The 24,521-nt window shown below is 38.4% G+C and overlaps 2 protein-coding genes and 1 long non-coding RNA gene across 7 annotated transcripts in view; 2 read left to right on the top strand and 1 right to left on the bottom strand.

Moving 5' to 3' along the window:
- The window catches only part of dlgap1b (discs, large homolog-associated protein 1b), a 156,910-nt gene extending 141,764 nt beyond the window's left edge, over window positions 1–15,146 (top strand). For all 5 annotated transcript variants that reach the window (XM_082183316.1, XM_082183314.1, XM_082183315.1 and 2 more), the window contains 6 exons: window positions 674–1,059; window positions 1,915–1,997; window positions 7,071–7,486; window positions 9,331–9,422; window positions 9,606–9,758; window positions 11,099–15,146. In XM_082183316.1, coding sequence (XP_082039442.1) covers window positions 674–1,059; window positions 1,915–1,997; window positions 7,071–7,486; window positions 9,331–9,422; window positions 9,606–9,758; window positions 11,099–11,308 — 1,340 coding nt within the window. In that variant the 3' untranslated portion in view covers window positions 11,309–15,146. The remainder of the gene's footprint in view (window positions 1–673; window positions 1,060–1,914; window positions 1,998–7,070; window positions 7,487–9,330; window positions 9,423–9,605; window positions 9,759–11,098) is intronic.
- A 735-nt stretch (window positions 15,147–15,881) lies between these two features.
- Window positions 15,882–17,298, top strand: LOC309508843. The gene is made up of 2 exons (XR_014209725.1): window positions 15,882–17,071; window positions 17,118–17,298. It is a non-coding gene; the product is annotated as an uncharacterized lncRNA (long non-coding RNA).
- tgif1 (TGFB-induced factor homeobox 1) lies at window positions 16,717–23,434 on the bottom strand. The gene is made up of 3 exons (XM_082183324.1): window positions 23,261–23,434; window positions 20,977–21,206; window positions 16,717–18,409 (listed from the first exon to the last, which is right to left on the bottom strand). Exons 1-3 carry the CDS (start codon window positions 23,274–23,276, stop codon window positions 17,834–17,836), a joined length of 822 nt encoding a protein of 273 aa, XP_082039450.1. The 5' UTR covers window positions 23,277–23,434; the 3' UTR covers window positions 16,717–17,833.
- Between the last annotated feature and the right edge of the window lie 1,087 nt (window positions 23,435–24,521).

Below are 24,521 nucleotides of genomic sequence, written 5' to 3'. Positions count from 1 at the left end.
CTATTCTTCTCAACTTTATTATGTTCTACTCTATTATATTTTGCTACTCCACTGTACTCCATTCTCTTTTACTCAACCTTGTTCTACTCTTTTCTGCTATACACAACTATATTCTACTCTGTTCTCCTCAGCTCAACTTCATTGTACTCTAATGTACTTCACTAAACTTTGTTCTAATTTATTCTACTGTAATTTATTTCTGCTCAACTCTGCAGTTATTCAACTGTGTTTTACTTTACTCAACTTTATTATGTTCTACGTTACTGAATTCTGTTTAACTCTATACTATTATATGCCAGTCTACTCTATTCTGTTAACTTAATTCTAATCTTCTCAACTTTATTTGACTCTGTTGTACTGTACTTTATTCTCTTCTTCCCAATGTTGTTCTACTCTATTTTGCTGTATGCAACTTTATTCTAATCCCCGTTTTGCTGTATTCTACTCATCTTTGCCGTGCTTGTATTCTATTGTATTGTTCTCTATAGTACTTCAAATAGGTCCATGGTACTCTAAATTTACTTCCACGTCGTTTTGTCCATTTTCAGATCATGAACCTGCGATTATTATCGTTATATTTTGACTTTTAAATAAATGTAACTAAATTGTCAATTGATGAATGCGCTACTTAGTTGTGTCACTTAGTAACCTATCACTTCCTCCCACTCCACAGTATCATCATGTATAACAACCTACAAGAAAACTCCGCCCCCGGTCCCACCCAGGTCAACACCCACCAGGCCATACATCTCTATAACAGCCCAGAGCAGCACAGAATCAGCACAGGATGCCTACAATGAGCTCACCGGTGCTGGCCCTGCAAACCGGGCCTTAGCAGCGGTCCAGTCGGGCCTCAGCAACTCCACTGAGAGCATCGATAGCATGAAGGCCCTGACGGCAGCCATTGAGGCAGCGAACGCTCAAGTCCACGGCCCAGCCAGCCAGCACGTGACCAACAGCACCATCACCATCACCACAGCCAGCGCCACCAGCGTAACACGCATCGCACAGGACGCTAAGAAAGACGCCCTCAGGAAGTGCCTGTCCATAGGGATACAGGTTGGCCACACACAATCACATCTGCGTTGCCTATAGGGTTACAGACTACCAATACTAAACTTACAAAGAAAACACAAAACAGAGAATAAAATATGAGCTTTAGCACAGCAGTGTTTACAAGACTTCAGTTTACAAGAAAAGAAACAAAACACTATTTGTGTATGTGGAAAAATACTGTCTCTGTCTCTCAAAACTTTCAGAATAGTGTTCTGCTCTTACTATTTCTGCCACACAAAGATTTGGCAAAAATGGTGAGATTAGTATGCCAGTATGCTATTTTAAATTCAGCCAGGCATTATTTACAGTATATACTGGAGTTATTTAGTATGCTCTAAGACTGTGTACACTATCTTCATAAATGCTGTCTAGTCATTAATAATCAGCAGTATATTATCTGATTATTGAGTAGCCATCTATGTAATATATACTATGATACCTAATGGATGCTGTCTAGAAACTCAGCATACATTTATTAGCGTTTTTTTTTAGCACATCCATTGTCTGCAGTATATTCTCTAGTTATTGAGTATGCACAAGTATTTTACATGCTATGATGCCCAGATATGCTGTCTAGATAGGCAGCGTACTAAGTTTGGGAACACAGCCTTTTTTATCTCCAGTACCAGTATCTGGTTATTGAGTATGCATCAATAAAGTGTACAATTTGCACATTTCTAATCACTTCTTGCTTTACACCTACATCATTTGGTACTAAAATATTCACAAAGGACCATTTAAAAAGGCCTCAAGTACAAACAACAACAAATGTACAGTAGTACATTTAACAATAACAATTCAAAATGTACTGTAGACACCCAGCCTCCATATTGAATGTGTGTGTGTGTCTGTGTTAAGGTTGACGGTCCTGAGGAAACCAGCCAATCAGAAGTGCACTGCAAGTTTCAGTCTGTCGGCATTCAAGTAGAAGAGGAGAGTAGGTAAGTTTATCTACACCCACTCGCTCTCTCTCTCTCACACACACACACACCCCAGTAGCAGCATATTCCATTACATCCCTAGCCTTTATCTCCAATCATGTGCTCATATAAACAAGACAAAGTCATTGAAAACATTACAGATGTGAGGATAATGACTATTGAAGCTTCTGAAAAAATTGAAGCTGTAAGAAGAGAGAGAAAAGAAAGTGAAAGAGAGAGAGAGATGTCATTTCAAGCACATGTTCCTGTGACAAAGACCCTCCCGTTCTCTATTTCACACACACAGCTGTCCCTATCATGGTGGTTTGGACACTGGGGCCTTCTGAAAGGGTAAAGGAGTGGGAGGCAGAGAGACAGCTGCTCTGTGTGTATGCGAGTGTGTCTGTGTGTTCGTGCACCGCCATCTGTTGCTGTGCCCATTATGAAGCAAGGCAGGCTGCTGGGTCACAGGCATGGTCAAATATCGACCCCCTGTCTTACCTCTCTCTCTCTCGCTCGCTTTCTTTTGCTTTCTCTGACTCGCGCACCCTCAGATGTCACTGTTTTAGCACCCTGTGAGAGGGAGGGACATAACGCCAGGAGGAGGTAGAGTGAAAGAGAGAGTTCTAGGGCCATTAGATGTTCAGTCTCTGTGTGTTTTCCCCTTAAAGTTCAGCTATAGGTCCAGCCAAAGCATCGTAAAATCCACATCTCGTAGCTAAATTACTGCCCAAGAGTACAGATCAAATGCCAGAACAAATGTTACACACACACACACACACACACACATATGCATACTGTGTGTAAACAGTAGTTTTACAGATGGTCAGTTATGTTCAGAGTCAGTTGCTCTGCTTAAAAACCTAGCGAACTATCTATAGAGACAGCGTTTTGAGGCATCTCATCTCAGACATACTCTCAACACGTTTTTCTCACTCACACATTTTTCCAAACAGTCTTAACATTCTCGAAACAGTAAGTGCAATTGTCACATCTTAATATTTATGGAATATATCATGTCTGGCAGATTTTGATCACTTACTGGATCATTTTGCATGTGATGGCTCACACAATGAAAGAATGTTTAGAAGTGTTGAGGAGTTTGACAGTTTCACTGAGAATCAACTTTTGATCAACAAGCCACGTGCATTTAGTCATTGTGCAAATTGTAGACAATTGTACTTATTCTTTTGCACACATGTGCCAAAACACAACACATCAATAAGAAATTCAAATCTGATGTGAACAAGAAACTAATTGTTAGGAGAAAAAAGTCTAATTTGAGAATTGAGCCAAAGCTTTTGGTAAACCTGGAAAATAGACAATTTTACCCAATATTTCTGTGTGTTGTGTTTTAGGCTTATTAGAGTATTGTTGTTGGCTTAGCAATGTGTTGACATCGAAACACTGTTTTTAAATATATTTCATTCAGTTATGTTATGTTTAAAAAAATATTTTGTTTAAAATCGACTATTTTACCCAGCATTTATACATTTTTATTTTTAGAGTATTGCATTGTTAGATTAACTACATACTAACATGGAAATATTAGTTAGTATACAAGTTATTTTAGTTAAATATTGATAAGTATTACAATTTGGAATTTAATATTGGACTGTTTTACTATCTTAGAGTGTTGTGTTGTTAGTTTAGCAACATGCTAACATAAAACTTTCCCATGTGAGTAGCACTGTATGATGCGTTGAGCACTGTATGATGCGTTGAGCACTGTATGATGCGTTGAGCACTGGGTTGCTGCTCATGTACAGTAGAGGCCAAAAGTGATGTCAGGCCTAGGGACATCTTAACCCAATTATTTTGTCAGATAAATACCTTAACCAAGTTAAGTTCTTCCCACATATTTTAAAGATATGGAGGTTGTGGCTGGTAACTGCCAGCGTTGAGGAGTTGAGGACAGCAGATTCCTAGACAGTGAGAGAGGGACACACATAACCCACACACACTCACACAGGTCGCCGGTATTTGGACTTTGCTGAAGCATGCCTTTGTAACTGAGAGGGAATACAGCTGTAAAACACCGGCACACACACACACACACACACACGCACACACAGACAGCTCTCCTAGCACAGGTCTGCTCTTGTTTCCTGCTGAAGTCAGAGCCCTTGAACTGTATGCAGAGACTCATTTAGCGTGTCATACACTCTTTTCTTCCTCTGTGCAGTAGGAACGAAGGGAATTAAGGAATGAGTTGTCTTCCCCTGTGGCTGTGTCCCAAACCACTTACGCCTGACTTTTTTTAGCTCTAGGGAGGTGCAGTACAACATGTAGTCAGACATGTTTGATAACACATAATGACAAACTGTTGATCTCCAACACTTGTCATAGATAGACAGATAGAGGGACGGATGGACGGACAGACGATAGATAGATAGATAGATAGATAGATAGATAGATAGATAGATAGATAGATAGATAGATAGATAGATAGATAGATAGATAGATAGATAGATAGATAGATAGATAGATAGATAGATAGATAGATAGATAGATAGATATGGGAAAGATTAGATTAAAAAAAATCATAAGGGTAAATTTGCTCTTTAAAGTACATATTGTCTTTTAATAAAACTAAAGTCGACTTCTGACCCTGGTGTCACACCCTGTGGAGTTTTTGGTGCTGTGGTGGTCCTAGTGGCTTTACCATGCGGCCCACCCCTGCTAGAAGCAGCATGAGTGTGTGTGTGGGTGTCCTCATGTCTATTGATAGCTTTAGTTAATATGTAAAGCACTGAGTGCACCATAGGTTAGTTTCCGCCTCAAACGTCAAGCCCACTCTGATCACAGACCGTCTCATGCATACATGGAATATCCAGATTCAGCCTGATTGGATGGCTGTTACAAACGTTCCAGTCGTTGTACACCGGTAAACTGATATCAGTGTATGGATGTATGAAGTCTGTACTCCTCTCAAGTTTAGATCATCATATGAACATGAACAATACTGTGTCCAGATATGTTTTGGGGACAGATAATGACAGATATTTCACGCTCAGAGATGTGAAAAGAATCTGCTGTAAAACTGTCTGCCATAGTTACATTTAACTATGAACATGAACACACACACACAAACGTTTTCTTATGATATGATTTACAGAAGGCAATGATTACTACCATGTGAGCGGAACAAGAAATGAATACTCTCTTCTCTCTCTCTCTCTCTCTCTCTCTCTCTCTCTCTCTCTCTCTCTCTCTCTCTCTCTCTCTCTCTCTCTCTCTCTCTCTCTCTCTCTCTCTCTCTCTTATGCACCCTTTATTTGTCTCTCTTCCTCTCCACAGGAAGTAGTTAGCTGATATGAAACAGGCCTTTCTGACACACACACACACACAATCTAAAATGGTCTTTAATGGAAAACAAATGGTTCAAAAAGATATCAGAACTCAGAAATGTAGTGGAGGAGAACAGACGCAGATTACTAGATGGATGCATAAAAACACGCTAAGTCCATGAAAAAGATTAAAGAAATCCTAGCAGTTTATGGCCTGTATGTGCTATCGTTTTTTTTGTTGTGCCTTCCAATAACTCAATATTAAAACGCTCAGATGCACGGGCACACACAGAGGCGACACACACTCAGGGTATGGTGAGAGATGTCAGTGTGCTTCAGTGCATCTGAATAGAGCAGGTGTCATACCTCTCCAGTACACACACACACACCAGGCAAACACAGAGTAGCAGATCTAAGCCAGATCGCTTTGATATGTTATCCTTCTCTATTCCTAAAGGAGAGGAGATGTGTGTGTGTGTGTGTGTGTGTGTGTGTGTGTGTGTGTGTGTGTGTGTGTGTGTGTGTGTGTGTGTGTGTGTGTGTGTGTGTGTGTGTGTGTGTGTGTGTGTGTGTGTGTGTGTGTGTGTGTGTGTGTGTGTGTGTGTGTGTGTGTGTGTCTGTGTTTGTTACGCTTGTATTCAATATCATAGTCTACAGTTACTTAGAAGGAAGTTTCAACAGAAAATTGCAACCAAATTAATGTAATTTTTTTGAACATTGTAAGTACATTTGGAGCGTTTTATTTATTTTACTTTTTGTAACTGGGAACAATTTGATCATATTTGTTTGTTTTATGATTAAAATGTTCTTCAACTTTTGCCAATGTTTTGTCATCATATTCATCCATTGTTATATATTATATTTGAATAAAATATAAAATTGTGTCAATGAAAATAGCATCTATAGCATTTTAACCAAATTTTTCCATTTAGTTCACTATTAGTAAACTTTTTTAAATAACATTTTGAAAAATGTATATCAAACAATAACTATTTAGAATCATACAACAAAAAATCAACATATACACTATCGTTTAAAAGGTCGGGTCAGTAAGATTTTATTTGAAAGAAATTAATACTTTTATTCAGCATTTTATAATGTTAAAAAATATTTCTATTTCAAATATTTATTTTCTTTTGAACTTTATTTTCATGAAAAAATACTGAAAAAATATACATCATAGTTTCCACAAAAATATTAAGCAGCACAACTGTTTTCAACATTGATAATAATAAGAAATGTATCTTGAGCGCCAAATCAGAATATTAGAATTATTTCTGGAGGATCATGTGACACTGAAGACTGAATTCATCTTTTCCATCACAGGAATACTTTTTTTTTTTTTTTTTTAAGTGTGTGTATATATATATATATATATAATTACAATTTATTATAACCATTTATTAATTATATATATATATATATGGTTATTATAAATTGTAATAATACTTCACAATATTATTGTTTTTACTGTATATTGATCAAATAAATGCAGCCTTTATGAGCAGAAGAGACTTTTTTTCAAAACATAAAAAAAATATCTTCCAGACCCCCCCCCCAATTTTTTCACTTTGTGAAACTGTCCTTGAAAACCTTAATAAAGTGTTAATATTTCCCATCATATTTTTTGTCAACAGTATGTTTTAATTAAAATAGTTCAATTATTGTTATGATGCACATTTTTTATCTAGTCTTTGTTATTGTCAACGGCGCAATAGAAAAGTTTGTGTCAACATTGTTTCTGAGCATTTAGTTAAATGATTCGAACACAAACTATACAACACTATTCATCTTTTCTTTCCAGCTACCGCAGAGTCACACGCTCTAACAGCGTCACCACTGCCGTTCAAGCTGATCTTGATCTTCTGGAGGTTCTCGGCGATGACCAGTTCACGCAGACCCACCAGGGGCCCATTATCCGCCAGCCGTCCCAGGATGCATCCACTTCCACTGTCAGCATCCAGGGCTCTGGGAACCACTACCATGCCTGTACCCAGGATGACTTCACTGACGTGGGCTTCGACCCCTCCATTCTGCCCCCGCCGGTCCCCTGGATGGATGGAGCCATGGATGAGGAATACGCAAGTGAAGTGTCAGTCTCTGTGTGTCCGCAGGACGGACGCTGGTTTCTGAAGCTGCTGCATGCAGAGGTGGAGAGGATGGAGGGCTGGTGCCAACAGATGGAACAGGATGAGCTAGAGAATGAGCTACCGGAAGACAGTGAGTAACTCTGAGATAATGACCCTGAAAAAAAGTAGTAGGCTGCCCATCTAGACAGCATTTTTATGCATTATAGATCTGGGAAGTAGACTCAATTAGAACGTTTGTTTTAACAGCATTTTTCTGCATTAATTATTAATTTATAACATTTGATTCAACAGCATTTTGTGGCATTATAGACTCATTTAGAATATGTAATGAAACTCTAGATGGCGCAGGCTAATGGGTCCTAAACTGAAACGCTTGCAATCATATCATTCTCTATAGGGCACGGGTGATTGGTTCCTGCTGTATCAGTAGCCAATGAGCTTATTGCTCAACCTTCAAATACTTGCATATGCATTTGCCTTAGCAGTGCGCTTTCAGAAACCCTCCACCTTCCCCAGCTCCACCTGTATAGATCTGCTACGGGTAATTAATGTATGTTATACTGAAGAGTAGCAGCATGTCTTGCTCACAGCAGCGTGTCTTGTATGTATTGGCAGTAGCAAGTCCCGTACTTGCTCTGGCGTAGCAGATCTATTTCGCCAAGACCAAATTTATCAACATTCTCATACTATTACCATGCCAAACACTCTGAGAGTTGTTATGACAGAATTACATTTCAGTTAAAACATTTTCAGTTACATTTTTCAGTTCAACAGCACTTTTTGGGAGATTCATATGTTCAATTTGAATGTTCTAAATGAATCTTTGATCGCCCAAAATTCTTTCTAGGTAGTCAACTCACTAGGTTTTGAATTAGTTTAATACATATAGCAAAGTAATTGAAGCAAAATGGTTATTGTAGATAAATTACTGAATTTCCAAATCCGCTATTTTATTTTTAAAGTCAAGTAGTCATTTGATTGCAAAACTGTATTTAGAGTGACATTTGTACAGTCTGTGTGCAAGTCGTTTGAAGAATAATCAGCCACTTCAACAAAACTACCAGTGCACAAGGTCATTTCACAGTCTGGTTACCTCCGGCCAGCCTGTATCTTTTTCTCCCACTTCCCGCCTTTTCCCCGCTCAAGCACACACACCCACACACACAGCTCAGTGACCGTCTTCATGTCACTCACAAAGCCTGCTTGTTCATCTATCTCCTGTCTGTCTCCCTCTCACATACCAGACATTTCTACCAGCAGGGAGCCACCCGTCTCCCTCGTCTCTTTCTCTGTGTATTTTCTTCTTCCTCTCAGTTTCTATATCTGTCTCCTTCCACTCTCTCTTCTCTAACCCTTCCCTCTTTCCCTGAATACATAAAATATGCTAATCTCCGTGTCCTATGACAGCACATTGTTTGCCATATGGTCTCTTGCTGCTGCATATGTTAAACAGAGCGAGTTCATTTCGTCAGATCACTGTTTAAACTGCAATCCACAGAGACACGCTGCAGTCACTCCTCAGGCCAAGGCGGAAGCCTTTAAATGACCCCCACATGGCAAACATTAGTTTCCTTTAAGAGAATTCACCCTTGTTTGGTAATCTGATATGCTATTTACTTTCTTTCACTCTCAATCTATCTTTTTACATCGCACTCTTGTTCTGGTTGTGTGTGCGCGAATTTCTTGGCTCGTTGGCTCTGGCTGGTGTTTGTTTGGTGTGTATGGTAAACACTCCCCCTGCTCCTCTGGTTCCTGCATTTAAGTTCCCAAGCCTTAGATATTTATGACCCCCTTCTCGCTTCAAAGAGACAGCATTTAAACATTAACTTGCTGTCTAAGCCTTTGCAACACAAACGCACACATTCACTGCTGTGTTATTACATAGAGTTTCTCATACTGTGCTAATCAACTTTTCATGCTACTTACTGCACTTTTGTTTACAACAGCTGATTCTCTTTTTTTGTGTGTGTTTAGTCCTCGGCAAGATTCGTAGTGCGGTGGGGAGCGCTCAGTTGCTGATGTCGCAGAAATTTCAGCAGTTCCGGGAGCTCTGTGAAGAAAACTTGGTATGTACGAAGCACACATCCATTAGCCAATCAGAGCAGAGCGACACTTGGTGACTCTGCCCCTGAGTGGCTGCGTTAGCCTCAGTAGCATTAATATAAGACAAATCAGTATCACTTAGTTAGATATTGCCCCCACCCCCAATTAACAGATGTTTTGTGTATGATCTGTTCTCTCGCTGTCAGAATCCCAACGCCCACCCGCGGCCCGTGTCTCAAGATCTGGCAGGATTCTGGGATATGCTGCAGCTGTCCATTGAGAACATCAGTCTGAAGTTTGATGAGCTACACCAGCTGAAAGCTAACAACTGGAGAACGCTGGAGCCTCCTGAGAGAAAGGTACAGATTTTTACATCACAAATCCAGATGCATTACACACTCTCTTAAAATGGCTAAGAATACCACAGTTGACACAAAGCAATTTGCGACGACATTTCTTAAGATGCTGCATGGTTGGTTTATTGAAACTGTTCAATATATGTCAGAGTAGATGTGATATTTAATTTGATGCAAGCTAAAAATGACCCTGTGAGGGCTGGAACCTTTGTTGTTTTTGTGGCATGCAAAAGGAAAGTTTTGAATAATTGTTCAGGTCACTATGTTTTATGATGAAGCCTGAGGCCTTCAAGCTTAAAAAGGGCACAAAAACAGCACAAATTTGTTTGTGAATCAGACTTAACTACCTCTCTCATAAATTCTTACGAACAACCCAAGGAGCGCTAGGGCAGATGTCAAGTTGCATGGACTAGTTTAACGATGCTTTTATGGTGCTTTTGTGTCTTTTTTGAAGCTTGACAGACCCAGTCCCTATTTAATGGAATAGCACAGAAAATAAAAACCAGCATATAATTCAAACTTTCAGCACAATGTGTTGAACGGACAGTTTTCTGTATTTGCATCCAGTTAAATATGGTGTGTACTCTGACTTTAAAGGGATAGTTCACCCAAAAATGTTGTCATCATTTACTCACCCTCATGTTGTTCTAAACCTGTATGAGTTTCTTTCTTCTGTTGAACACAAAAGAAGATATTTTGAAGAATGTTGGTAATCAAACAGTTGACACACCCATTGACTTTCATAGTATTTTTTTTCCTACTATGGAAGTCAATGGGTGCCGTCAACTGTCTGGTTACCAGCATTCTTTAAAATATCTTTGTGTTAAACAGAAGAAGAAGAAAAAACTCGTACAGTTTGGGAACAACGTAAGGGTGAGTAAATGATGACAACATTTTTGGGTAAACTATCCCTTTAAGATCAATTGCTTCATTATTTGGTTTAGTATTTTATTTGAATGTTTATCTTATTACATTTATGAATGTTGCATGCGTTATGCTATTATCTGATTTGTTTTGCTCACTTCTTATTATTTTATGTATTCTGTGTTTGACAGTGATCGGGGTTTTGAGGTGATGCTCCCATTTGCACGCTGCATGTGGTTCACATCCAGAGGTCCCTTTTACCTCATGCCAAATGGCTTGAACTCTTAGTTGACGAAAACGGCCCTCCGTAACGGCCCTGCCACCCCTGAGCGCTCACTTAATGTATTTGGCTGATGCCTGGCACTCAAACACGACTAAATATTGCAGATGACCCAACAGATGACCCCCCCGTTTGCATGCATTAGCTGTGTTGTGTTACATCGCGGAGTGACACTAACCAGTTTGTCGTTGATGTCCAGGAGAAGCGCGTGCCCCCTCCAGTACCCAGGAAGCCACGGAAGGGTCCCATGCTAGTGAGAGACCGGTCTCTGGAGGGCTCCCAGCGGATGGAGGCTCGTAAGCGGCTGTTAGCGGCTAAACGTGCCGCCGCCTCTCAGCGCCAGAACTCTGCCACAGAATGCGCCGACAGCATCGAAATATACATCCCAGAGGCCCAAACACGATTATAAACACTTTCACACTGAAAACCGGGTGCTTAGAAGCCTAATAGACACACACACACTCATCTCCAACCATAACACAATAGCACTGAATGACAAAGGCAGGGTAGCTGTAACATAATCACTCCTTTTTCTTGTGTAAAAGAGAGTTTCTTCACTGTGGGCTTCTACTGTATTTATGACTTAATTTTACTCTCTTCCTCTGTCCTGCCATTGTTAGCTCCCTTGTTAAACTCCCAAAGACTTTAATATTAACATTAGACACTATATTTAATTGTTAAAATAACCAATTTTATATATATATATATATGAATATAAATAAATATATATATTCATGCCTAAAACACAGCATATTATCTGTTAATATTACTACCCAAATATTGCACACTACTGAATTTTATTATTTATTTTGTCGTTTTTGCGGTTACCGTGTAAGAGCCATATGTCTTGTGTTCTCAAAGAGAACCTAACTTCTAAAAAGGGCAACATACCGATCACTTCTGAAGATTTCAACAGCCAATGTAGCTTTGATTGTGGTGTATGTATGTATACCTGTGGGTGTCAGGCTTTCTGTACATGTGCCACACTCTCTCACGTGTCACCCTGCACCTCTGAGACCGGGCGAGGTCGTTCTGTTTTCAGTATCACAGGACAGAATGGAAAACCCACCTCTTCTCTTCTTTCTTCTCATATTTTTCAACCTCCCACTCAGTCGTCCTCTCGCACCATCTTATCTCCTGTTTTGTCCACTCTCTATCTCTCATTGCCACTCACCTGTTTGACTGACATAGATGTCCATCATATCTGACAAATGTGACACTTTTATCAGTCCCCACTCAACGCGTTCACGTCATTGACAGAAGCACTGTCAGAACAAACCACTCTTCACGCCTCTGATTCATTAGCCGTTCATATGTCCACGTTATGAAACATTACATACGGGCAGTCAGGGATTTCATTCAGCATTAAGCCCCGTTCACACTGACAGCAATGAAGTCTTTTATTTTCAGAGATATTTTCAGATTTCTGGTGAAATACACATGGTGGTGTGATGTGGATGTGTCCTCACAATTGCAGTGACTTTTTATTTCATAATTGTGATTTTTATATCATAATTGTGACAATTTTTTCCTCAGATCTCAGAGTCTTAACAATATACCACAATTGTGATCCTATGTATCAGAAGATATTTTATTTAATGCAATTGTGACTACTTAATGTAATTGCAATTTTAAATGTTAATTGCGACTTTATATCATAAATGTGACTATTTCTCACAATTGCATTTTTATCTCAGTCGCACAATTAATATATCACAATTGTGACTCTATATCACAAGATTTATTTCTCCTAATTGTGACTTGACTTAATGTAATTGTGATTTTAAATGATAATTGCAACTTTATATCGCAATTGTGACTTTTATTTCTCATAACTGTTTTTAATCACAATTGTGACCCTGTATATCACAAGCAAATTTATTTTTACATAATTGTGACTACATAATGTAAGTGATAATTGCGACTTTATATCGTAATTGTGACTTTATTACTCATAATTGGGTTTTATATATCACAGACTCACAATTAAACTCACAATTGAGATTTTATTATTCGTAATTCTGACTCGACGTAATTGCAAGCTTATATCGTGAATTGCGACTTTATGTCTCACAATTATGATGTAATTTCTCACATTATGACTTTATATCTTATGATCTAGAAAGTTGTATCTCACAACTGTCTTTTTATGTTAGTTGTGGTTTAGTTATGGCTTTTCTGTGTACAATTTGTGTATACGTTTACATTTTTGTTGTTGACATAAAGCCATTTCTGGTGACATGTGCAAGGTAATTCGACATGAGAGTGTCTAGCAACTCCTCCAGCAATAAAATCGCTGTCAGTGTGGACGAGCCGTCCACAACCACAACAACCGACAGGACATTTTCTAATTCTGTGGCATTGAATAGCTCCGCCCACTGTGAAATCTCATTGGCCCATTCTGCTCTTTACTACTGTACTTTAAACATCTGATTGGCTGTGATTGTGTCACGTTGCTTAGCGGTTTTCCGTTCAGCGAGGACAGACAAATAGTCAAATCGCGCCCCATTGTTGTTATGTTGAGCTTGACATTAGATAGTTTTAAAAAATGCGTATTTTGTAAATATATAAATGATGAATTATAAGACGCCTTCCTGACTGCTCACTAATATAGCTCACTATATTTGTCTAAATGTTTGTATAAATGGATATAAAGTAAAATATCATTATTTTGTAATGAGGGAGTTGTAGAGATATTTAAGATCAGACGAAACGCATTTAAACGGACAGTCAGACACCAATTTCTCTCTTTACCATAGATTTTGAATTTCAATAATGCTTAACAGTATCATTTGAAATATTAAAACTGCAATGCCACAACTCTATAAATGTAATACATAATTATTTTTTTAGTAAAAACACCAACTGTGACAGGCAATGTATTCATTATATTTATAATCACTAGTTAGCATGATAGTCTGTATCCTCAACCAAGTGTGTATGTGTGTGTTTGTGTTATTTCCACATCAAGTGCATGTACCCAAGTGCTTCCTAATTTTCCTAAAGGCGTCATTTTTTTTTCCAACCGATATGTAGCACAGTTGATACTTTGTAATATAGATCAGCTACTTTCTTTTGTTTTTATTTATACTTAGATGTATATAATTTCAGCAACCCTTAGGAGAAAGTGCAAGTAGACACATGTATCAAAGCAGAGCACATACCAGCAGTTTATTCATTTTTCTATTTAATGAAACCTATCTTAACCGTTGAATCATTCACACACTCTTGTGCTGCTCTTGTAATTGATTTGCGCTGCATCATAGTTGCACTGACAAGTTACTCAATACTAGTCAAATCCTAACTGCACTTTCTGATACTTTTCAATAACAAATACTAATTTGCACTTGTTAAATATGTTAAATAAACAGAGCTATTTCTTTTTTCTTTGCTCTAAATATTTCACTGTGGATAGACACATCACTATAAATATATATTGATATTAATTTCCCAGCAGCCAATGTGCAGCCATTTTCTATTTTCATAGACAGTTCAGTTGCATTGGCTTTAGTTTGATCCTTGTAGTATTTATCTTTTTAACTATACTCTTCATTCCCGTTATTATGCACTAGAGCCCTTCTACTGTGGTTAATGTTTGTTTGAAATATTATTGATGTTTAAACGCTCGGCCTTAATTTATGAATATATAATAGTCATGCACAACATAGCCTCAGGGGAGACTATATAACTTGTGTGTGTGTGTGTGTGTGTGTGTGTGTGTGTGTGTGTGTGTGTGTGTGTGTGTGTGTGTGTGTGTGTGTGTGTGTGTGTGTGTGTGTGTGTGTGTGTGTGTGTGTGTGTGTGTGTGTGTATCATGAAGAGGTCTGATACTGGAGATTATACCTTATCAATTAAAATATTGGTTTATATCTGGCAACATAAGTCCAGACTTTTTAGGGTTTTATCTTCCCAAATAAAAGAAAATCAGACTATGTTTTATTGCCAAACTGTGGACGGTGCACTCACCACAATATTTTGGGAAATGAAGGCAAGAAATTGTGTATTTACTGTTCTTGTAAAAGCATAAACTTTATCAAAATGACTGTGTGTAAATACATGAATGTTCTTCATTGTAAATGTAACCTACATCTAAGGATATCTTACTACTTACATTTTGTATTTATTGTATCAACACTGTTGATGTTATGGCACGTGTATGAAATTTTGATCATTAAAATGTTACAGATGCTCACAGCCATGAAGTGATTCATTTTCAAATAAATGTATAGCACTGAATGTTCAATAAATCTGTTTGTTCTATCCAGTAAATAGAGATAAATGACTGTTTTACATGGAAGCCTGTTTATACATTTACTTGATATCACTATTGCATCTCACACATAACTCACAATTACGATTTTATTTCTCGGATATGAGACTTCACATCTCACAGTTGACATTGTTTCTCATTATTGTCTTTATATTCTAGTAATTGCGACTTTCTCATAAGAAAAGAAAGTTTTTTTCTTTATTTCTTCAAATTGTGACATCACTCAAAATTGTGAAATTTTTTTAGTGTTGTGACATTTCACAATTATTACTTTTTTATTTTTAATTGATTTAATTATGACAATTATGGCAGTTAGTAATTGCGTCATATTTCTCATAATTACTTTTTTTTTGTGACAGCTCACAATTGACTTTTTATATCACAGCTGCAGTTTTATTTTTCATAATTAAGATGCTTCTCATTATTTTCTTTATTTCTAGTAATTGTGATTTCATAATTGTAACTTTATTCTGCACAATTTTGACTATTTCTCACAGTTGTGACATCTCGATTTGGCTTATTTAGAAGTTTATCACTATTATTCCGCCTTTACGTCTTTGTGACTTTCTAGCTCACAATTGCGACTCGTAATTGTGACTTTATTTTACGTAACTTCTCACAGTTTTTACTTCATATCTCACAATTGCTTATCTTAAACTTTATTACTATTAGCTTTTTATATTTTACTCTGAGTTGAAAACAGGCTTTCAGTTTTAAATCATTGCCTGAGGCCTGAGTGGGAGAACAGATCTTCTTTGACTCTTATTAGTGGACAGCTTCAGGCTTCTTAGATGAACCCAAAGAACAGATAAACTCCCATCTAATATGTGCGAGACATCCCTTCCATCCAAAAAAGTCTTTAGTATCATAGAATGTAATGTCTTTTTAAATATAGGTGTTCGGTTAATTAACCGCTTTGAGCTGCTAATCACTTTGATCACTTGTTGCCAACTACACCAATGACCCTTTGAGATGTTTGTTTGGATCTCAGCCGAGTGAGAAGTCTAAAGTAAAGAACAGCTGTCTAACCGAGCGTGATTGAATATCCAGGACAGACGTGTCCCCGCTAATCCGTCTTTATTGTCTGTGCTCAGATACAGACATGCACACTCACACAGACGCCATTGGCAAGCCATCGTTGACGTCTGGTTTTAGCTACCGCTAATTAAATGCAGGATTATGCTAATTGGCGTTCTTGTGAAGCTTACACACACAGAAGAATGTCAGTATGATTTAGCAATAGCCTGTAAGAACATGCCTTTAATATGCACGAGATGTCAAGGTAGGGCAGAGTTGGATTGGTATAAATCACGTTTGGATGCTGGCTTCCGCTTTATGAAAGCAATCTACATCTTCTGTCTGACCTTACACGTTATTTCATTTTTCAAACACTACTGGAAAGAAATGTCATCTGAAGGCTAATCTTTCCCATGATAAAAAAAACAACAAAACAAAACAAAACCAGCCTTGATTATAAGAACCTTTCCATGTTCCCACTGCAAACACTTATCGGACAATGTAGTTAAAAATAAGCAGAAGAAAGAAGATTAATTTTGTAGAAAACAAAACTTTATTTAAACACCGTGTGACCCCTATTTGCCACATACATTGCACAGTAAGGAGGAGAAGTCACATCATTGGGCATCATGTCACATTGGCTACTGAAAATGCACTGGTCTAAGGTCCCAAAACCTTGAAATCAACATATTTGGTGACATAAAACCATTCTTTCTTTTTATCCTCTGAAAGTGGTCTCAACTTAATAAACAAAAACAAAACAAAAAAGAAATAAAAAAAAATTAATACAATTCATGTAGTGTTCATTCTTCCAGCTCACTTGTCCAAGGTGTGTATTTGTGTGTGCGTGTATGTGTGTGTGTGTGTGTGTGTGTGTGTGTGTGTGTGTGTGTGTGTGTGTGTGTGTGTGTGTGTGTGTGTGTGTGTTTAGGGGTGGTGCGGGGAACATGTGGGCACATTCACTGGCCGTTTCTACACTGAGTATTCAGAGGAAATCTCAGACTATAGTTCTGCTACATCTGAATATCCCTCAAGAGTAATGAAAGGAAAAAGAGAAACATACTAACGACAGCATTTGAAATTTTACAACGAAAAAAAACAAAAAACAAAAACTGAACATCTATGAGACACAGAATGACCTGGTGCAGTAGTGATTAGAGTCTGTTGGAGAGAAAGCTAGAGTTGATAAGATACTGAGATGACCTGCCATTTTGTGCAAAAAAAACGAGGCAGAATATCAGACGTGTTCTCTAAAAATGAGGCAAAAATCGACAATCATAGAGCCGAATCTCTGAAAACGAGAAAGAAAGACTCATGAGGAATGGGAGAAGAGCTCGTCTTCTTGTAAAGAAGGAAAGACAGGAAGTCGTATTACTGTGTTTGGTTTTGGTCCCCTGTGTACAAAATGAAAAGATACATATTTATTTACATAGAAATGGAATACAAAAAAAAGAACCGACTGCCAAGGCACCTTGAAATGCTTTACATAAAGGAATCCTCATCAATTTGATTTACATTTACCAAAAATAGAAATGATCAGGCCATGCTTGTTTGCTTTCTGTTGCTCAGTCAAGTTTTTTGGGAGGGGCGGGGCAAGAAACAAACATCGATGAAGCTTTTTCATTCATCCATCCGTGTTTTCTGTCTTCAGGCGAGGAGCTGTTTGGCCTGCAGCTCCATTTCTGCGGCCCTCTTCAGCGCCACGTCAACCAGCAACTGGAAGCCGCTGAAGTCCTGGGTGAGATCGGGCGGGGTGGGCGGCGGGGTGTTGAACAGGCCGCTCTGGGGGCTGACGTTACCCTCCCCTCGACACCCGAACAGGCCGGCCACGTCTGTGAGCGGCAGCTCCGTGGCTCCCTCCACGCCGAGGCGCGTTGTCGAGCTGATGCCTTGCGTGCCCGTGGTGATGGTGGTGTGGCAGATGACGGAGGGTCTGGGTAAGACGGGTCCGGGCGAGGGGGGTGTTTTTGGGGACAGGGCTTTTTTGGGGTAACCGTTAGAAGTGGGCGTGTTGCTGGTCGAGTGAGGCGAGCCGGGCTCGTAGCTGTTGCGGTCCTCTCCGTTGGCGAGAAGACCGTGTTTCGGGGACTGGGAGTTGTCGCTGAGCATCTCGCCACCCTTGCTGCCCCGCCGCGAGATGGTGAACTGGTTGGGGTCCTTGCCGTCTTTCCGGAGCATCTCAGGAAGGAGTCGTCGCCGGGCGTTTATAAACCAGTTGCACACCTGTGCAGAGAAGAGAAGATTATGATACATCAAAATGCTAATACTCAAATGCAGATACGATCATATATTGAAATCACAAGCACAATCACAGTCTTACCATACTGTATTAAAAATGTAGATCCTGTTATCAATATTTTTATTTAACAACATCCTGCAATCCAATAATGAAGTAGTAGATAATTTAATATGTACTTTTTAAATATTGTACTTTTTTGGAAATGTTCTTTAAAGCCAGAAAATAAAAATAAAAATATATATTTTTAACGTTACTTTTATTAACTCAAATTGAGGGTTTTTTTAATAAGAAACTAAACTTTAAAGCATTATAATAAAAAATATATAATTAAGCAACTTAATATTGTTAGTTTCTTATAGGATGAACAACCTCAAATTCTATCTCTAACTTCTACCACCTGTTATTTTCTTTCAAAGTTCAAAGCCTATAGTCCTATAAAACCTTTTGTTTTGTTCATTTTGTTTGCACGCTGTCTTACTCAAGTTTAAAATGGAAATTCATGAGGCTGTATTGAGTTAACATGTGACGGATCTCTGCCTCTATTTTTGTTTTTCCTCTTTTAAAAAGCTGAGTTGGCAGTTGAAAGCAGGAAGCTCTTGGCGGTGAGGATTCCTTTCAATCACCTAAGTAACATTTCACCTTTATCCCTCAGATTGGGCTCTTTGTTGGGCCTAAGGGCTTTAGGCCTTAATCATGCTAATAGCGCTGTATCTTTCACGGCTCTGGCGAGTCTCACCTGAGGGGGTGTGAGGTCTACTCTAATGCAAATCCAACATTTCAGGGTATAGAAAACACAAGTGACTTCGGTGTGCATCTCTATAAAAACACCAATTACTTTGTTAGTAATGGCTGACTGTTAACACCTTTAGTTTATATCAACGATTGAACTCCACTGGCCTTTTTAGTCAATGTAGATAATGCACCACAGGTAACTGATCATTTACATTGCAGATCGAAAATGAATCCTATTAAGCAAGGAACATAAAATCAATGTTAATAAAATATATAATTTAATTAATTATATATATATATATATATATATATATATATGAAATTAATTAAATGATATATTTTCAATTATAATAAAAAAATTATATATATATATATATATATATACACACATACATATACATTTTAATTATTATAATTTTTATATTTTTTATATTTAATAATTATAAATGTTTCAGAGCTGTTTTGACTTTTACAATTCTATTCTGGCCTACTTTCCCAATACACACACTATGCCATAATGAAATAACTTGAGTTCTAACTTTTCGTTCTCGGTATCTAAAGGGGCCGTTTTCAAAATGCAGTCCTCAGTATGGTAATGCTCCTGTATTGTCTTCCAGTGGGTCTCTTCAGAAGAGAAGCCTCTTTGGCTCTCTGGGTAATGGGGCTGTATTGTGTATCCAACGGTCCGCCTGAGCCTGGTAGTCTTCACTATGTTAATGTGTGTGTATTGTGTCTCCCTATTGTTAGTGAGACAGCTGGCTGAGCGCAGGGGAAATTCCTGGCCCAGTGTCTGAGCAAGTCTCTCTCTCCCTCTCTCTCCCTCTCTTTCTCTCTATGTGGCTACATCTCAGATGACTCAAAACAGTTATTCACTCATCTGTCCGCAGGAATTCTCTCCATTGACTGCATTCACAGGAAGTGTTGTTTATATGACGCTAAAACTCAGCGGGGACAGAACGTGTGATCTTAAACGCAGTAGCGCTAGCGAAAAGAGCTGACTTTTTCTTTCTCTGACGTATTTATTTTGGCTCTCTTCTATTTATGACATTGAACCTTTCAGTTTCCTTCACACAATGTCAGTTGAACTAGACATTGATGACAGTTAACTGCTCTCCAGTGAAGCATATAAATATATTACTGATCAACAAAGCAGAAAACTGAAAAATTCCCCTTCGCATTCTTGACAGAAACAAGCAGTCGTGAGAAACTTCAGACCTTGTCTGAAGCATGACTTCAGAAACTGCTTTGAGTCATTCAAATGTACTTTTATTCAGAGTTCCCAAACCTTTTGGCCAATGAATTTACATGACTTTCCAGTCAATTTGTTACATGTTATATTGTTTAATCTATTTTAAATACAGTATTTTAGATGTTGCAATCACTATGAGCAATTTCTAAACAATCAAATAGTTCACAACAAACTAAAACTAGAAAAATGTATACAACATAATTTTGTGTGACTTTTCCAGGCTTGAAAACAATGTTGTTAACTAAAACTATTAAAGTTGTTTTTGGTAATAAAACATTTTTTTTTTTTAAAAAAAAAATATATATATTAGATGAAAAACAAACAGAAATTTTGCCTTAAAAAATTAAAAATAAAGCTAATTGGAAATATTATTAAATGCTACATTAATATATAAAATAATACTGTTTGGAAATCACAGTTTTAACATTCCCCGATATTGCAGTTTTTCATTACCATGGGAACTTTGATTATTCTTAAAGCTGTATTAAATGCAGTTGTTCCCTTGTTTGTTTGGTTTTTTTTTAGTTCTGTGCTAGGCCACATATACACACTTCTATAGATGTTCAGTACCTGTAGTGTGGAGAGATGGGTCTGCTTGGACAGCAGGGCTTTTTCCTGCTCTGATGGATAAGCATTGTAGCGGTGTTGGTAGAGCCAGTCCCGGAGTATCTGTACTGACTCTTTGGGTAAGTTTCCTCTCCTCTTCCTCTTCCCTGACCCTCCTCCATTTGAAGAGAGGTCAAGAGGCACATCCAAACTGTCCTCGTCGTCCGTCTCGCTACCGGACATCGCCAACACACCTGTAGGCATACGAGACAAGAAATACACCACTTAAAAACGATTAAGTTTACAACATTATTCTTTCTATCTATAAAAAAAAAAAAAAAAAAAAAAGGCTTCGAGAACCAGGAAAAGTATGAAGTGAAGTTGATGTATGAGCAATGTGTTTTTACCAGTCAATAAGTGTGATTCAGGGAATTGGAATCAGTGTGTACCCATGTGTGTGAAGGAAGACAAAAGACACCCAGTCAAACATCAACCCCCCAACCCCTGCAAAGGACTCTCCTCCTCCCCCTATCTTACACACACAGTCTCTCCCCTCCAAAATGCCAACTGCAAAACACTACACGACAGCGCCTGGCCGTCTGTATGCATGTATAAGCGTGCGTCTGTGAGAGAGAGAGTGTGTGTGGCAGCTGATGTGTCACATCCCTGCTGTCAAGCAAAGCCATGTGATTCATGGATGAAGTGGATGCATCACAGACTCTGGGTGTCATTGTGCATTTCCGAGCACTGTAAATACACTCACAAAAACTAGAAAAACTTTGGATAAACATACTGTTTTGTTTTAAAACTCACTTAAAGGGCCAGTTCACCTAAAAAATAAAATTCTGTCAATATTTTCTTGCCCTCTCAAACATGTAGGATTTTATTCTATGGAACACAAAGACAGAATGACAGCATCAATCACTACGTACTTTAATTGTATGAAAAAAGAATCTCAAGAGTCTCATTCTGCCAAACAAATCCTTTTCTGGAAAGAAAGTAATGCGGGGGTTTGGAATAACATGAGGGTGAGTAAAAGATGACAGAGTTATGATTTTGGTCTGACTGTCTATTTAAGTGCTGATATTACAACTTTTCCTGCTTATGACGATGACTTGAATATCATTACCACTTGATCCCAAGTATCATAAACCGGTTAGTTTGTAAATAAGACGTTTCACTCAGAGTGCTGAAGGGGACTTTTAGTTCATGAGCACTCAGCAAGTGAAAGAAAACTTTCCCCAACTTCAGCTCGAGTGTGAGCGTGGGACTTAAACTAAAAACGAAACGAGTGAAATCACGTACACGTTTATCTTTGATGTTGTGTGAGAAAACGATTGAACATGTTAAGAGGAGTAAGTTAATAAGAAGTAACTTTGTCGTCGGCCTACATGAGGAGGAGGAGGGGGAGGGGAACCTGTTGCAAATCTCAAGACCGAACAAAAGAATGTCGTTTGTGGGACATTTCAAACTCTGTTTTTTCGACTTTTTACAAGATTAAAACGTGTGAAATCACGCCAGGTGACAGATAAAAGGCTGACACGACTCTCTACGCGGTTACACGTCATAATATATGAGAAATATTAACTTAATAACAGAAAATAGCTCGGGCTCTATTGTGTGCTGTGAGAGACACGAGGTCGGAGGGAATGTGAAAGCGTCGCCTCGAGGAAGCGGCGCGAAATACACAAACTTCACAAAAGGAGGTCAGCATTTATTGTTGCACATTTTACACAGCGACAAAATGTTCAGATGCTAAGAAAGCAACAAAGTAGTCGTCCAAAAAACAGAAAATAAAAAAACAAAACCTTGGAAAGTTTCCCTCATTTTCCCAACAAAACTTGAGTCAGTGTTATGAGAAACTCAGAGCGCGTGAACATTTTTCCCCAAGCCAGTAAGTTCAACTATTACACGAAGGCATTTACACACTTAAACATGCACGACAAAACCCTTAAAATAGTCACCTTTAAGACTATTTAAAGTTATAGTTATAGATTGGTTCGTGGAACAACACTTTAAAACCTCTAAAATACATGCAACTGTTATATAAGCATGTCTGTACAAATCAAAGCTTATATATTATGAATAAAACCCACGCGTGTTAATAACGCGAAACGGCTCGTTGTGACAGCCCGCCAGCACATGGTGAGAAAAAGGCTGTTTTGTCTGCAGCGGAAAACAATAGCATGCGATGCCAGACATTTTCTGTTCAACCCTCATCGACAAGTTCTATCCATTTGTTACAATCACCGATAAAAATATATAACATATATCGCCGCTATATCACCCATATCGAGAAGAAACATACCCTTTTTGGTCTTCATGTCCGTCAAAATTCCCCTTTTCACGTTGGCAACAAGGAGGTCGATTCTTCCTCGGTTTAATCACACACAACTGTAATATTCCAGATTGTTACGAAGTATCGAGAGAAATATTTCTTTTTGTCGAGGAATCGCCGCGGAGCGCGTTTTTCATTTGTCGGAGACGCAACACATTGTCGGGTACCTGGGACAGGCTGCGCGTCTCATTCAGTGTGTTTGATGTGGAAACTGGGTGACAGCTATCTTTGACAGCTGCGTGACTCAACGCGGTTAGATCCTCCCCCTCCGAGGGCAAGAGGGAAAAATCTGACATCAGACACACAAAAAGGAGTAAAAGAGACCGAAAAAGAGCTTTTTGACAAACCCATTCGAATCTTAAAACGTGTAGAGATAGATCCTAGCACGAGGGATGTGTTTGTGGAGACGTGTTTTGGACATTGAATTGGATCTAGTTCTTGCACGTTTCCCTTTAATGACTGCGGCAGAGACACAGGAAGCTGGTTTATTATGAATGTAGGTTAACATTACGAAGAGGCAGACACATGGCAGGGATATATTTGGGGCTGCTTTGCTTTCATCAGCATACTTCTGTTAGGCGCCCTACTCCAATACAGTATTTTTGGATGTGCGTTGTATTTTTCACTGAGATTTAAAAAATGGCAAAAATGTTTTGCTGCAGGATAGTGTTGATGTGTTATCAGGTGCAATGCGGCATTTATTTCAGGTGACAGATGTCCATGATGCTGTTGCAAGCTTGAGAGGATCCTGAGGAATATCCGGTTCCATTCATGATTCTTTTAGAACGTTTTAAAACGCGGTTCTTATTAGCTGTATATAATGCTCACAGCAATCTTAAATGATGACACGATTTCTGATTTATCAGAACACATTAGAAACCAGTTATTGCACAATATATTTACAGTTTTTAATTGACTTCTCAGACTTTTTAGACACGGCATGCATACATGCAACCCAGCAGTTGGTCGTATCTGTAGGCTATTTTAAATTAAATTAAAAAACTGTATTTTTATAAGAAATTACTAATTACAATTAACAATGGGCGCTTTTAATGCAATCTCACGAGTTTTGAGTAAAACATAACACACAGTAACAGTTATTGAAAGTTTTGCAACTCTGTTTAGTAAGTGAGTCAGAATAACAAAAGTGTTTTGATTCACTGTAAAGAACCAGCCACAAGAATCATTCGCCCGGGAACTGGAATACACTGGTCGTTGAATGTGCGTGATT

Source organism: Leuciscus leuciscus (assembly GCF_965113295.1).
Source record: "Leuciscus leuciscus genome assembly, chromosome: 11".
NCBI classification, from domain to species: Eukaryota; Metazoa; Chordata; class Actinopteri; order Cypriniformes; family Leuciscidae; genus Leuciscus; species Leuciscus leuciscus.
This window is presented reverse-complemented; position numbering and strand designations above follow the sequence as displayed.

Coding starts and splice junctions, on each gene's coding strand:
- tgif1 (XM_082183324.1), bottom strand. Junction 18,410..20,976: donor CCCATCTCTCCACACTACAG/GTACTGAACATC, acceptor TTCTCTGCACAG/GTGTGCAACTGGTTTATAAA.